The sequence below is a fragment of the Nerophis lumbriciformis genome, linkage group LG08 (genome assembly GCF_033978685.3).
Source record: "Nerophis lumbriciformis linkage group LG08, RoL_Nlum_v2.1, whole genome shotgun sequence".
Classification (NCBI taxonomy): domain Eukaryota; kingdom Metazoa; phylum Chordata; class Actinopteri; order Syngnathiformes; family Syngnathidae; genus Nerophis; species Nerophis lumbriciformis.
The window spans coordinates 1410001-1426846 of NC_084555.2; the positions used below are offsets into that span (position 1 = coordinate 1410001).

The 16846-nt window shown below is 39.4% G+C and overlaps 1 protein-coding gene across 1 annotated transcript in view; it reads left to right on the forward strand.

Moving 5' to 3' along the window:
- keap1a (kelch-like ECH-associated protein 1a) overlaps positions 1-16589 on the forward strand; it is a 62734-nt gene extending 46145 nt beyond the window's left edge. The window contains exons 6-12 of the mRNA XM_061968096.2: positions 3359-3505; positions 3576-3682; positions 8995-9124; positions 9202-9398; positions 9462-9667; positions 9741-9917; positions 16089-16589. Of these exons, the coding sequence (XP_061824080.1) occupies positions 3359-3505; positions 3576-3682; positions 8995-9124; positions 9202-9398; positions 9462-9667; positions 9741-9917; positions 16089-16264 (1140 nt within the window). The 3' untranslated portion in view covers positions 16265-16589. The remainder of the gene's footprint in view (positions 1-3358; positions 3506-3575; positions 3683-8994; positions 9125-9201; positions 9399-9461; positions 9668-9740; positions 9918-16088) is intronic.
- The last annotated feature ends 257 nt before the right edge of the window (positions 16590-16846 follow it).

Below are 16846 nucleotides of genomic sequence, written 5' to 3' on the forward strand. Positions count from 1 at the left end.
TGTAATATCTTACTGAGATCTTTTAGGACCAAAACCCTTAAAACAAGTAAAACACTCTAACATCAAATCTGCTTAGTGAGAAGAATTATCTTATCAGACAAAAAATAAGCAAATATCACCCTTATTTGAGATATTTAGTCTTACTTAGATTTCAGTTTTTGCAGTGTATTGCTCGTATGTCCTCCTCTTGATGAAAGAACTACCTTGCAATTATCACAAGTAGCGCTTTTGCAATCTTTCTTGTAAAATATAGCCAAACTTTTGGGTGGCCTGGCCGCCTTGTTGCTGTCTGATATCACTATGTAAGTTGCGTAATGACGTCATTCACCCCGCAGGAATCGTTAAAGGAATTGTTTTGAAAGCGCTTCCAAGAAATTGATACGCCGGGAACAGGTTATTCGATTCTCATCTTTAAGGCATTCGCGGTACTGTAACACAAAATCTGACGTACCAAGAAAAGGTGGTTAAAATATGGCTTTATTTTTCATACATCTGCATGGGGGAACATGTTGCCATCACGCGTGCCGCGCGTGTTACAGGCCTCGCACTGAGTAGCCTGGACCCAGTGTTCGAAATGGTGTGTCTGTTTTATAAGAATAGAAAGAAGACACAAAGTGCTTGATTGCGATCCAATCGCAGGCTGTAGCCTGCCTGGAAGCATTGACAAGCAGCTCCTAACCCCCTTCTTTCCTATCAGGCCGGAATAACATGTCTAGTGGCATTCAGCTTGGAAACGTACACTTTTACCGTGACTTAGATACATCAAACACAATTAGCATACTCTATTTACACATTCATTTTCCAAAACAATTGTGACTACTAATTATAGGTGTCACACACGCTCACATGTCTGCCTCGGGAACGAAATGAAAGTAAAATTCCTAAGTATGAAAGTTAAAGTTCTGTCTTTAAGTAAGGTTTAAAACATGAAGAGACATAAGTAACTGACAGTTGGAAAAAGCCAACGTCTTCTTTGATCCGTTTGACAAATATAAACATTTATTTGTTAAGTTTGTTCTCTTAAACCAGTGCTTCTCAATTATGTACTGTTCGGCAGCACGGTGGAAGAGGGGTTAGTGCGTCTGCCTCACAATACAAGGGTCCTGAGTAGTCCTGGGTTCCACAACCGGGCTCGGGATCTTTCTGTGTGGAGTTTGCATGTTCTCTCCGTGACTGCGTGGGTTCCCTCCGGGTACTCCGGCTTCCTCCCACCTCCAAAGACATGCACCTGGGGATAGGTTGATTGGCAACACTAAATTGGCCCTAGTCTGTGAATGTGAATGTAAATGTTGTCTGTCTATCTGTGTTGGCCCTGCGATGAGGTGGCGACTTGTCCAGGGTGTACCTGTTGGGAAATTGTGTTGGATGTAAATATAAACGGAATACAATGATTTGCAAATCATTTTCAAGCCATATTCAGTTGAATATGCTACAAAGACAACATATTTGATGTTCAAACTGATAAACTTTTTTTTTTTTGCAAATAATCATTAACTTTAGAATTGTATGCTAGCAACACGTGACAAAGAAGTTGCCGAAGGTGGCAATAAATACTGATAAAGTTGAGGAATGCTCTTCAAACACTTATTTGGAACATCCCACAGGTGAACAGGCAAATTGGGAACAGGTGGGTGCCATGATTGGGTATAAAAGTAGATTCCATGAAATGCTCAGTCATTCACAAACAAGGATGGGGCGAGGGTCACCACTTTGTCAACAAATGCGTGAGCAAATTGTTGAACAGTTTAAGAGAAACCTTTCTCAACCAGCTATTGCAAGGAATTTAGGGATTTCACCATCTACGGTCCGTAATATCATCAAAGGGTTCAGAGAATCTGGAGAAATCACTGCACGTAAGCAGCTAAGCCTGTGACCTTCGATCCCTCATGCTGTACTGCATCAACAAGCGACATCAGTGTGTAAAGGATATCACCACATGGGCTCAGGAACACTTCAGAAACCCACTGTCAGTAACTACAGTTGGTCGCTACATCTGTAAGTGCAAGTTAAAACTCTCCTATGCAAGGCGAAAACCGTTTATCAACAACACCCAGAAACGCCGTCGGCTTCGCTGGGCCTGAGCTCATCTAAGATGGACTGATACAAAGTGGAAAAGTGTTCTGTGGTCTGACGAGTCCACATTTCAAATTGTTTTTGGAAACTGTGGACGTCGTGTCCTCCGGACCAAAGAGGAAAAGAACCATCCGGATTGTTATAGGCGCAAAGTTGAAAAGGCAGCATCTGTGATGGTATGGGGGTGTATTAGTGCCCAAGACATGGGTAACTTACACATCTGTGAAGGCGCCATTAATGCTGAAAGGTACATACAGGTTTTGGAGCAACATATGTTGCCATCCAAGCAACGTCACCATGGACGCCCCTGCTTATTTCAGCAAGACAATGCCAAGCCACGTGTTACATCAACGTGGCTTCATAGTAAAAGAGTACGGGTACTAGACTGGCCTGCCTGTAGTCTAGACCTGTCTCCCATTGAAAATGTGTGGCGCATTATGAAGCCTAAAATAGCACAAGGGAGACCCCCGGACTGTTGAACAACTTAAGCTGTACATCAAGCAAGAATGGGAAAGAATTCCACCTGAGAAGCTTAAAAAATGTGTCTCCTCAGTTCCCACACGTTTACTGTGTGTTGTTAAAAGTGGCATGTAACACAGTGGTGAACATGCCCTTTCCCAACTACTTTGGCACGTGTTGCAGCCATGAAATTCTAAGTTAATTATTATTTGCAAAAAAAAATAAAGTTTATGAGTTTGAACATCAAATATCTTGTCTTTGTAGTGCATTCAATTGAATATGGGTTGAAAAGGATTTGCAAATCATTGTATTCTGTTTATATTGACATCTAACACAATTTCCCAACTCATATGGAAACGGGGTTTGTTAATGAGGTGTAGTTGTAATGTATAAGTATGTGTCAATGAAAGGGCCTTTTATGACTTTTCTTAATTTGATTACATGCTGTAGTATAATTGTATTGTTATAATTGTATTGCATGTTTTTGTATCTCTTTAATTTAGGTAGCCAGGGACTGCAGATGGAATTTAGCTGTAATCTGGTGCGGAACATATCTGTCTTTGAGCTTAATGTTTCTGTGCACTGTCCCTTCAAATAAAGACTAAACTAAATAGTTCAGTTAACTACGTTCAAATGTTGAGTATTTATTTATTTTACAATGAACAGCCTCCAGGAATGGTCTTCTGAGGATATTAGCTTCCTCTAAAAACCTCAATTAGTGCCACAAATCTGGCGGGACTGACACAGAATGTAGAAGTGAGCAACATTAGCAATGGTGGGATTATGTAATTGAGGTCAATAATTACAAGTAAAGACATCATTTCAGGTGTATAAAGCATGTACCGACTGGGTGAGCTGGGACCTGGAGAATCGAGCCCAGTACTTCCACGCTCTCCTGAACGCGGTCCACATCTACGCTCTGCCCCCCAAGTTCCTCAAAAACCAGCTCCAGTCCTGCCCCATCCTCAGCAAGGTACTTGACTACTGTACTTTACATGTCTACTGTCTTAAAGTCACATGCTCCTTTTCCCCCCCACCTCAAGGCCAACGCTTGTAAGGACTTCCTCTCAAAGATCTTCCAGGAAATGACGTTAAGGAAGGTTACTACGGCGCCCATACGTGGAACACAGCTCATCTACGTGGCTGGCGGGTATGACGGAAATTTAAGCACACATGCCAGCGATCCCTTAGCGCTGCATGCTGCAGAATTGTACTCCCATTGTTTTGTATGTTGCTGCAGCGCTCTGTTTCCTCTTGGTTCAAGTCTGTATAGCAGTAAAGTAAATAAGTACATGAGTAGTCCTCGTTAGTTCTTCTTTCTTAGCATGTTGTTTAGAAAAGTGGCAGAACTTTTCGCACTTCTGATACAATACTGAAATGGACCCTAGAGTATTGCAGAAACCGATATTGAGCCGATCAGCAGGAAACACACATACTTTTTTTTGTAGTGTGTAAACACTAAAAAAAGGCTTAATCAAGTGAAATTACTCAGAGAAAAATAGTAGTATGAAAAAAATACCCTATTTATTATTTACTTTCTAGAATGACTGATGCCGTTTTTAAGTTTAATGACATCCTAGTGACCCAAATAGTTCCTGAAGATGAGCTAATGATGTCCTAAATTGAATGATGCGGACACGTTTGTTACTGGATACTTTCTAATACGCTTCTTTCTGTCTTGGAGACGTTGTATGTGTTAGTAATATGCATACATGATTATTTGATACTTTTTTATATTGACAAATGTGCCGTTTAGACTGCAATGTTGTTCAATTAATATTACATATGTCTAGCTGGTGTGTAGCTGCTAGGTCCTAGTAGCCTATAGCCTACCATGTTTACCTTTTGTAAAAATTGGAGTGGTAGTAGGGGTGTGGGAAAAAATCGATTCAAATTCAAATCGCCATTCTCACGTTGTACGATTCAGTATTGATTCTCACTTTACAAAAATCGATTTTTTTTCTTTTTCTTTTTTATTCCAACAAAACAATACACAGCAATACCATAACAATGCAATCCAATTCCAAAACCAAACCCGACCCAGCAACACTCAGAACAGCAATAAACAGAGCAATTGAGAGGAGACACAAACACGACACAGAACAAACCAAAAGTAGTGAAACAAAAATGAATATTATCAACAACAGTATCAATATTAGTTACAATTCCAACATAGCAGTGATTAAAAATCCCTCATTGACATTATCATTAGACATTTATAAAAAAAGAAATAAATAAAAATGAACAATAGTGTCACAGTGGCTTACACTTGCACCGCATCTCATAAGCTTGACAACACACTGTGTCCAATATTTTCACAAAGATAAAATGAGTCATATTTTTGGTTCATTTAATAGTTAAAACAAATTTACATTATTGCAATCAGTTGATAAAATATTGTTCTTTACAATTATAAAAGCTTTTTACAAAAATCTACTACTCTGCTTGCATGTCAGCAGACTGGGGTAAATCCTGCTGAAATCCTATGTATTGAATGAATAGACATTCGTTTTGAATCGGAAAAATATTGTTTTTGAATCGAGAATCGTATTGAATCGAAGAAATCGATTTATAATCGAATCGTGACCCCAAGAATTGATATTGAATCGAATCGTGGGACACCCAAAGATTCGCAGCCCTAGTAGTTAGGGGTGCGAGTCTTTGGGAACCTATGAAATTCCGTTGTACTTGTGCAATGACAATAAAGAGCGTACTAACGATTGGATCCGATTCCAAGTCCTGGGGGTGACGTTTCGGTTTCAGAATCGATTCTCGATTCATCACGATTCAAACCGATTCAGGGAGAAATAATTCCCTGAGTGTTGACAAGAAGGATTTTAATTTGTAAAGTATCGTTGTACAGCAACTTATTATTTGATCATAAGCCCCTTTTTGCCAATTATTGTTATAATTATCCTTCAAAATCAATAGGGTTCCTGTTTGGAGCGGGACGATAATGCTGAAAAGTTTGAAAGAGACAAATGTTGCCACTTAACACTAAAAAAACATGTAGCGATTTCTTTTTTGGTCTTGAGCACCTTTGTGTCAAATAGCATTCAAAATCAATTGGGTTTTTGCGCTAACACAAGTAATAATAATGTTCTTTTTGTAGCAGTGGAGGGATAATGCATAAGAATAAAAAGGACCAGTAACTTATTTATTCTTAAACACCATTGGTGTAAATCTATTCAAAATCATTACGCTTCTTGCTTTAACAGGGTGGAATAATACCAGAACGGTTATATGGTGGTATTTGGTAAATAATACAATGCATTCAGTTTTATCTTAAGTCCCCTTTTGTCTAATAGAGTAAGAACTCTGTTAATTTTGAAGGCTAACAGGGTGGAATAATGCCAGACAATTAGATGGTTGTGTTCAGTAAATTATACAATTAATAACATGCATTGATTTTATCTTAACAAGTCTCTTTGTGTCAAACCGAATCCAAAAGCAATACAGTTCTTGCACTAAGAGGGTGGAATAATGACTGACAATTACATGCTTGTGTTTATAACATATTATAATTAATGGCATGCATTCATTTTAACTTACCATACTTTGGACTAGGGTTGTCCCGATACCAATAATTTGGTACCAGTACCGGTACCAAAATGTATATGTCGAAACTTTTTGATACTTTTCCAAATAAAGGGAACTACGAAAAAGTGTCAATATCAAATCAACTTTATTTAATGGCTTTATTTTAACAGAAAATCTTACAATACAATAAACATATGTGTCCTATTGCACTCAATGAACAGTTTTAGAAGGTTCAAATATAAATGAAAGGGCATTAAACACAATGTGTTTTTCTTGTTGCACTCAAAGAACAATTTACAATTTTCTATAATGTAGAATTAGATTAAGAATTATAGATGTCCGATAATGGCTTTTTTGCCGATATGCCGATATTGTCCAACTCTTAATTACCGATTCCGATATCAACCGATACCGATATATACAGTTGTGCAATTAACACATTATTATGCCTAATTTTGTTGTGATGCCCCGCTGAATGCATTAAACAATGTAAAAAGGTTTTCCAAAATAAATCAACTCAAGATATGGAAAAAAATGCCAACATGGCACTGCCATATTTATTATTGAAGTCACAAAGTGCATAATTTTTTTTAACATGCCTCAAAACAGCAGCTTGGAATTTGGGACATGCTCTCCCTGGGAGAGCATGAGGAGGTTGAGGTGGGCGGGTTTTGGGGGGTAGCGATTGGTGTGTATTGTAGCGTCCCGGAAGAGTTAGTGCTGCAAGGGGTTCTGGGTATTTGTTCTGTTGTGTTTATGTTGTGTTACGGTGCGGATGTTCCCCCGAAATGTGTTTGTCATTCTTGTTTGGTGTGGGTTCACAGTGTGGCGCATATTTGTAACAGTGTTAAAGTTGTTTATACGGCCACCCTCAGTGTGACCTGTATGGCTGTTGACCACTTGTGTGTGTGAAAAGCCGTAGATATTATGTGATTGGGCCGGCACGCAAAGGCAGTGCCTTTAAAGTTTATTGACGCTCTGTACTTCTCCCTACGCCCGTGTACTACTCCGTTCAGCGGCGTTTTATAAAGTCATATATTTTACTTTTTGAAACCGATACCGATAATTTCTTATAATACATTTTAAAGCATTTATCGGCCGATAATATCGGCAGTCCGATTTTATCGGACATCTCTAATTAGAATATAATAAAAAAAGCTTTATTAACATAATATAAAATTATTTATGATATATGGTTGCCAATCCTGATCTGTGCTTTAAGAAAATTACAATTATTAGTAAGTACTAAAAACAAAACTATGGATAAATGTACCCATATAAACTATGTTGCAGGTAAAATATGCAGCTGTTAAAGATAAAACACAAATTGTAGCAATTTGTAACCAAATTCAGTCATTTTACTTGCATTAGTTGACGTTAGATAGGCGGTCCTAACTCCGCTAATATTTGACATCAATCCAAGCAGCTGTGTGCACATCTATGTATCTACATGCTATGTATCTACATGTTATGTATCTACATGCTATGTATCTACATGTTATGTATCTACATGTTATGTATCTACATGCTATGTATCTACATGTTACGTATCTACATGTGCACAACAGGGGAGCTGGTTTACTTATGAGCGTACACGATGTGTGTTTTCGAGAATGTCAACGTGTTGGCTGAGTGACGTCAGTGAGTGAATGGGCGAGTAAAGAGAGAGAGAGAGAGGAGCGCATGCACTGCACAGTAAAGTGATGAATGGGTCCGTTTGTGTCCTGCAAAGCTAATAATAAAATCACAAATCAGCGGCCTCAAATTCTGACCGGAAAGCGGAGCTTAGCAGACTCTTTGCAGTGTATAGTGAACTGAAAGGGAATGTCTCCCCTGCGCTTCTCTACTACGATCTGCACCGGAGCCGAACAGCAGGACAGGTGGAACAGCTACATTTTTACCTGTCACTCTTTATAACTGCAGATCTGAATGGTTATTATTTAAATGTTTACCTAAGTTTGAAGCAAAGGTGGTAATGCTAATTGCCACATTTGGCGAGGTGGGTTTTAAAGCAACACTAGAAGCGTGGCGCTTCCTTGTTGAAAGTGTCACCTTTATCGTTGGTGTTGAAGCCCAAATACCTCCAAATTGCGCTTCACCACGCTATTCATTAACCAGTAGAATTGTCTGTTTTTTTGCCATTCTTCCTCTCCAAGATGTTATTGCTTGTATGCACTTTGTGTGTGCGTTTTGACACACTCGACATCATGCGCCTCGGCTCTGTAGTCACCGCTGCACTCAGATGAAAGAACGGTACCGGTACTTTTTAAAGGCGGGAAGTACCGATTTCAAGCAATTAGTGTCAGGTTCAAACACTGATGACATCTATTAAACAGAAGAGAAGCAAGGAATCATGCAGAGACAGAGTTAAATTTTGCTTAATTGAGAAGAGATGTGTTTTGGGCTGTACTCTAGTTACAGATCCAAACTGCGTTCTAAAAGTCCAGCCCACGTGCTTCCTCTATTTATTTGGGAGGTCCCTGGTTACATCACTGATACTGTCGCTGAGGGAAGGGGGTAATCTCCACAGCTCCAGTTAGACACAATATATGATTATACAAAATGCAAATGTGCTGACAGTCGTGATAGCGCCTTGTCTCTGCTCTGTCTGCGTCACGGTACTCGATGTCCGGCCTTGGCAGTCAGCAGGCCGATTCTGGAAACAAACATTGATACGAGACTGGCTTGCAATCGTTTGGATTGCCAGCTTTGCACAAACAAAGAAAAATAAAATTTCAGCACAATTGATAATAACTATAGCAACGGCCCTTAAGCATAAGAGTTGTGTGATAATATATACATAATTATTCTAACATTTAGTATCGCGGTGCTTTATTAGTGCCGGTGTACCGTACAAATTTGTGTCAAACACTATTCTTGCTCTGACATGTGCCAAACTGACTTGTACTCGTTCCTCTTCAGATATCGTCAGCAGTCCCTGGCCACCATGGAGGCTTACGACCCGCGCAGGAGAGAGTGGATAAACCTGGCCGACATGGCCGCACCCAGCAGTGGCCTGGCAGCGTGCACCCTTTTCGGGCTCCTCTACACCGTGAGTTGTCATCAAAACCGTCCCTCGTTGTCTTTCTTTTCAACGTGGCCAACAACGCCGTCTCTCGGGTCTTTCAGGTCGGCGGCAGAAACCTGTCGCTGGAGAACACCACCGAGTCCAACATGCTGTGCTGCTACAACCCTATGACCAACCAGTGGAGCCAGCGCGCGCCCCTCAACATCCCCCGAAACCGGGTCGGGGTGGCCGTGGTGGACGGCTGCATCTACGCAGTGGGCGGCTCCCAGGGCTCCACGCTGCACAACACTGTGGAGAGGTCTGTGACGGGGGTTCTGCTTTGTCCAAACCAAGTTCAGGTTGACACACTTTTGCTTTGCAGGTGGGATCCAGAGTCCAATCTCTGGTCCTTTGTGCGCCCCATGTCGGTGGCCCGCATGGGGGTGGGAGTGGCGGCATGCGGGGGGGCGCTCTACGTGGTGGGTGGCCTCGATGGACCGAACCGCTCCAATATGGCAGAGAAATACCAACCGGACACGAACACCTGGCACCAGCTGGCACCCATGAGCACCGTACGCAGCGGACTGGGTAATCCTTCGACGACAGCAACAAATGAATGCTAAAGTTCTGGTTCATAGTTACTTTTGTTTGTCTTGTGCAGGGTTGGTGTGTGTCAACTCTTACCTGTACGCCATAGGAGGCTTCGACGGACGCCACCCGCTGGCCACCGTGGAGCGCTACAACATAGCCAGGAACACGTGGGAGTCCAGGGCATCCATGCAGAGCGGCAGGAGCGCGCACGGCGTGGCTGTGCACCAGGGCCGCATCTTTGTGCTCGGTCAGTCCCGTCGCTCACAACAACACAAAATCATGCACTCAACCGGTTATTACTTTCAAATAAGTTTAAGATCAGGTATAGTACAGCATTAACCTCTAAAGGCCTTAGTGGCCACATGCGTGGACAGCACCTTTTAGCTCTTATTTCCAAAATTGTGTACACTACTGAATTGGGGTCTTATGCCAACATATGGACACTTATACTGCCATCTGGTGGTGTCAGAAGAGTATAACATACAATGGAATTTGAAAAACAAGTGTAAAAATACAAATTAGCATGTCACTACACATGAAGTACACATTTGTGTACTTATGGACTAAGTACATCATATCAAAAGATGATTTTTAGTTTTTATTCTAATTGGGGTCCAATAAGCCCAAATAGTAAAGAGAAATATTTAAAAAAAAGCATGTAAACAAACAGCTTGGGCCTTCAGAGGTTAAAGGAGTAGCTGTGTTTTGCTATTTTTGGGGGCTATTTTTGTGGTGAAAAGGCTAATGCAAGCAGCACAAATGCAATACAAGTGCTGTATGAAAGTGTTTTGTTTTTTTAGGATCGCATGTTATAAACAATATTCAATACAGTATAATCTCGATTTACAAACTTAATTAGTTCTTTAGCATGGTTCACCAGCCAAAAGGTTTGTATAGTGAAACAGAATTTCCCATAAGAATCAATGTAAACATAAAAAATTGATTCTAGCCTCGACAAAAGTCCCTGTTTTACTAAATAAAAATAAATAAACAACTGCACACTTTGAAGTACCAGTGGAGTAGAAAAGCAAGTTGACTCTATATCAGTGGTTCTTAACCTGGGTTCGATCGAACCGTAGGGGTTCGGTGAGTCGGCCTCAGGGGTTCGGCGGAGGTCAAAACACACTCGACTCATCGTGTAAATAAAAACTTCTCCCTATCGGCGTATTATGGATACCCCCAAACAATGTTCCCTCTAATTTTCCATACGCGTGAGCCAACGCAAAAACTCCTTGAGCATTCAGTGGAAAATTCAGTGGAGCACATGTGAGCGACGTTAGACGTGCACATGCACTGTGGCCACACCTGCAGCACACCAGTCCCAAACCTGACTAAATAACAAGTTAAATGTTTTATTATTATAATCAAATGACAGCAGTCATTTCCATGAGATAATTTTCAAATATAAGTATTTTGGCCCAATTACAATGACAATAACAAAAAATACTGTTTTTCATGAGCTGTGCACTAGTATTGTATGTCTGGGTGGGGTTCCTGCTTTGGAAATAATTTGTACCCCTTTCAGATATCGCATTTAGTTCCCACTAAAACATTCACATGTTGCACAATGAGATGTAAACTTGGGATCATGTGTACATTCCTGTAACTTTGTTTGTAAAATATATCTTTATTAGTATTTCTTTAATGTAATAACATAATTTCATGGTTAATATTTATAAATGAAGATAAAATTAAGAAAAAACATTTTATTGTTCACTAAAGAAGGGTTCAGTGGATGCACATATGAAACTGGTGGGGTTCGGTACCTCCAACAAGGTTAAGAACCACTGCTCTATATGGTTAATTGTGTTTCATTGTATCCATTAAACCAGGGGTGCTCATTACGTCGATCGCGAGCTACCGGTCGATCTCGGAGGGTGTGTCAGTCGATCACCAGCCAGGCATTAAAAAAATAGTCCTAAAAATGAGCGATCATAAATCTTCACTATGACGTCACTTTCGTCACTTGATTGACATTCACGGCACCCGAGGGTCTTCTGAGATGACGCTGGCTGCTGCCAGCTCATTAAAATTGCCGACTGGAAGGCGAGAAACACTTTATTTCAACAGACTGGCGCCGTACCTGTCGTCAAAACTCCAAAGACCGACTGCACAGTTGCACAGTTGCGCTAACAAAATAAGAGTCTCAGAAAGCTGGCGTACACAAGCTAGCAAGCTACGGAGTTTGCCGACAATGTATTTCTTGTAAAGTGTATACAAAGGAGTACGGAAGCTGGACAAATAAGATGCCAAAAACCAACCACTTTCATGTGGTATTGGACAGAAAGGAGGACTTTTTTTCTCCTCCATTCGAAAATGCGGACATTATCAGCCCCACTGTCTGATTCCTATCAATGCAAGTCATCAGAATCAGGTAATACACCAACTTATATTCTTGTCTTCATGAAAGAAAGGAATCTATATGTGTTAAACATGCTTGTATTATCTTTAAACACCTTTAACTTGTTAACAATATTAACTATATGTGTTAAACATGCTTGTATTATCTTTAAACACCTTTAACTTATTAACAATATTAACTATATGTGTTAAACAAGCTTGTATTATCTTTAAACACCTTTAACTTATTAACAATATTAACTATATGTGTTAAACAAGCTTGTATTATCTTTAAACACCTTTAAGTTGTTAACAATATTAACTATATGTATTAAACATACTTGTATTATCATTAAACACCTTTAATTTTTTTAACAATATTAACTATATGTGTTAAACATGCTTGCATTATCATTAAACACCTTTAACTTGTTAACAAAAACATATATTTCATAAATAAGTAAATGTAAATGATATATATGACTTGATCAATTGAAAAGTAGCTCGCCTGCAGAAAAAGTGTGAGCACCCCTGCATTAAACCATATCCAGTTGTATTTACAATCCGCAAAGTATGTGAAAATAGCGTCTAAACATCACAAAATGCCACAAATTCAGTCAGCCAGTTTGAATATTCCGCTCTGAATGGCTTCGGTAATTTGCATATTTTGACATCCCTGGAGTAACACTTCTGCACTCTGACCATAGTGTCAGATCAGTCATACTGGAAATACGCAAAAAATTAGAGAGACACGTGCTGTCTATCATTCACAGTCCTGATATAAGACATTAACACATAGGTCTTTCTTTTTATTTTATGCATTCTAAGTCGTAAATAAATAAATACATAAAAAGTCCACTAACAATGTAGTCAATGGGGGCTCTCTATTCCGCCCACAGAACCCTCTAAATAACCATCCAATGCCCGCCCAACAATATTCTGTACACATATCGTGACCTGAATATTAACCAAATAATAGCAATATTGTTAAGGGCCCGAACTCAGATGGACTATTTTCTTGGCGGTGGAATGATAACACACAGCTAAGTAGTCCTCTGCTGCTTCACTGTCAGCTGGCCGCAATGTCCTGTTGCTCATCGTGTCTCGGCTCGTCAAAGTTATTCTAGACTATAAATCATGCCTCTCATTTGGATGTTAGGAGAATTGAACCATACATCTAGAAGTTGTTATTCTGTGGCATTCAATGTATATATACCCTTCCTGTTTCCGAGGGAGGACGTAAACTAGAAGAGCTCCGCTCCCGACACTACAGTTTTGGTTATGGGCAGCAGAAGAGCTGACCGTGGGCTTCAAATAGAGAAGATTCGTGAATAATGTCTTTTTTTTCTGCAAAAACTAAGATATAAATGGTGATTTCTTCACAATATTCACATTTTTTGAAATCCTTTTTTTCGTGGGTTTTGTGAGCTGCAGGCTCAAATTATGTACAAAAAACCCCACAAAATAATTGAAGTCGTTTAAGTTGTGGGCCCTGAATCTATAATCTAGTTTAACGCTTTGAATGGAATTATGGAAATAAATACACTTTTCCATGATATTTTTTGGAAAGGGTGTGTGTGTGTGTGTGTGTGTGTGTGTGTGTGTGTGTGTGTGTGTGTGTGTGTGTGTGTGTGTGTGTGCGTGCGTGCGTATGTGTATATATATACAGTATATATGAGTATGTATATATATAAATACATGTAAAGCGACTTTGAATACTTAGAAAAACGCTATATAAATCCCAGTTATTATTATTATTATTATTATATATGTATTAATGTTTGTGTGTATGTATATGTGTGTGTGTGTGTGTGTGTGTGTATATATATATATATATATATATATATGTGTGTATATATATATATATATATATATATATATATATATATATACACCGTATTTTCCGCACTATAAGGCGCACCGGATTATTAGCCGCACCTTCTATGAATTACATATTTCATAATTTTGTCCACCAATAAGCCGCCCCGGACTATAAGCCGCGCCTACGCTGCGCTAAAGGGAATGTCAAAAAAACAGTCAGATAGGTCAGTCAAACTTTAATAATATATTAAAAACCAGCGTTCTAACAACTCTGTTCACTCCCAAAATGTACGCAAATGTGCAATCACAAACATAGTAAAATTCAAAATAGTGCAGCGCAATAGCAACATAATGTTGCTCGAACGTTAATGTCACAACACACAAAATAAACATAGCGCTTACTTTCTGAAGTTATTCTTCATTCGTAAATCCTTCGTCTTCGGTGTCCGAAGTGAAAAGTTGGGCAAATTTACGATCCACTGGCAGATGTTGGCGTCGTCTGGCGCTGCCTCCTCGTCTTAGTGAAGGTGTGTTCGCCTTCTGTCTTCCATTGTTCCCACGCAGTTAGCAGTCTAGCTTCGAATGCCCTGTTGACACCAATATCTAGCGGCTGGAGGTCTTTTGTCAATCCACCCGGAATGACGGCGAGTATTGAATTAAGCGTGTCAGCGTGTCTCTCAATGTGCTGTTAGGAGCTAGCAAATATAACAACAACACTACCCAGCATGCAACGATAGTTACGAGCATGCGCAGTAGCCCTGAGAAGCGATGTTGTATGCTGGGAGTTCGAATGTGGTTATGAGCACGCTGTGAGAAAACGTTGAGAACTCAGTTAACACGCCTCGTCTGCATTATTTATAATTAGACAGACAACACACTTAATAGGAGCCATTTGGGGTCTTTACATAAACACACAAATGGAAATGAAACCTCACATATCCCAGCATGCACCGCGCGCTTCTTCTACGGGGAAAAAAGATGGCGGCTGTTTACCGTAGTTGCGAGACCTAAACTTTATGAAAATGAATCGTAATAAAGCGCACCGGGTTATAAGGCGCACTGTTAGCTTTTGAGAAAATTTGTGGTTTTTAGGTGCGCCTTATAGTGCGGAAAATACGGTACACTCATTCACACAAAAGGGTTGTTTCTTTCTGTTATTTATATTGTGGTTCCTACATTATATATCAATATATATCAATGCAATCTGCAAGGGATACAGTCCGTAAGCACACATGATTGTGCGTGCTGCTGGTCCACTAATAGTACTAACCTTTAACAGTTAATTTTACTGATTTTCATTAATTACTAGTTTCTATGTAACTGTTTTTATATTGTTTTACTTTCTTTTTTATTCAAGAAAATGTTTTTAATTTATTTATCTTATTTTATTTTATAAATTTTTTCCTGGTTGTCCAAATTAGGCATAATAATGTGTTAATTCCACGACTGTATATATCGGTTGATATCGGTATCGGTTGATATCTGTAACTAAAGAGTTGGACAATATTGGAATATTGGATATCGGCAAAAAGCCATTATCGGACATCCCTAATATATATGGATGTACTTTACATGTATGTATGTATATATATATATGTATAAGGGTGTCATGGCTCAACAATCTTTTAATCCAAACACAACATTACAGCAAGCTTGAGTGTCAATGTGCACACACGTTGGTGCACTCCCAAACCAAAAAACTAATAATAATTTCATCTTGCTTATTGGCATATTGGTGGCATTGTTGAACACACTGGCATTTTCGGAGTGAAAGTCAAGCAGTGGCATGTGTCAGGAGCTACATTAAGAGCCGTTTTAACTTGTTTTGAAATGGTTCCAGTATTATTTATATGCCAAATATTACATAGTGATATTGTTATCGCAAGAGGATGATGCTTTTATATGTCGTGATATAGGTGATAGGCCATAAAGCCCATCCCTATTTTTTTTTCTTTTGAAAGTAACAGTTGTTAACTTCTTTTTACACTTCTAAAATGTCAAAATGTCCCCTAAAACAGATAAATAAGGCACTGTGGTGATCACAGTTTGACCCTAGAATGGACTATTTTCCGTATTTTACATCAAATCGTTTGTTTTGGGGAATGGTGAACGTGTATTTCACCAACCTGACCACCAGGTTAGAGCAACTCTTAAGTGCGTTTTAATTCACTCCTATGTGGAACATCCACAAGATGGATACCTTGTGGTCGTAGATTTCAAGTTTTCTGAATAACAACAACAACAATCCTCCCCCCAGGAGGCTTCAACCAGCACGACTTCCTGTCCAGCGTGGAGCGTTACTGCCCCGAAAGGAACGAATGGACGCACGTCACCGAGATGTCGACGGGGCGCAGCGGCATGGGCGTGGCCGTCACCATGGAGCCGTGTCCGGGCAGCCTTCCCGAGCAAGAAGGAGAAGTCGAGCAGGGATGAAGGGACGCTCCTGAAGGAGGCGCTGCTTTGTAAGTGGATGCAACAGTGTTATGTGTGAAATGTGGAAGATTGCAGGTGGACTTTTGCATGGAAAAAGGACAGTAAGGACATCTACTCAATGTTGGAAACCAACCAAGGTGCAACAATTACCAACAATCTACAATATTTAATTCATTTTGAAAAACTGTTGCATTTCTACCTCTCTTATAACCCCCCTCCCCACAGACATCTAAATAGAGCACTTTGCTAATGCCAATGTAGTTCATATTTACTTCACTGTAATTCATGTAAAGCTTTTGAAAATAAATATAATGAAATAGTTTAACTTATGCCCTGAATTTATTCTTGCCAAAATTAATTATTAAAAAATATTATATATATGTATGGATGTATGTATGCATGCATGGATTCACAAAATAATTACAACATATATATATATAAATATACATAAAATATTACATGTTTTAATAGTGATGAAATAGAATCCTAACCCTTATTTTACACATCTTTATTTTTTTAAATAATTATTATATATTTGTAAAAGCTATACAATGAAATGATATCCCTGATTGTGTTGGACAA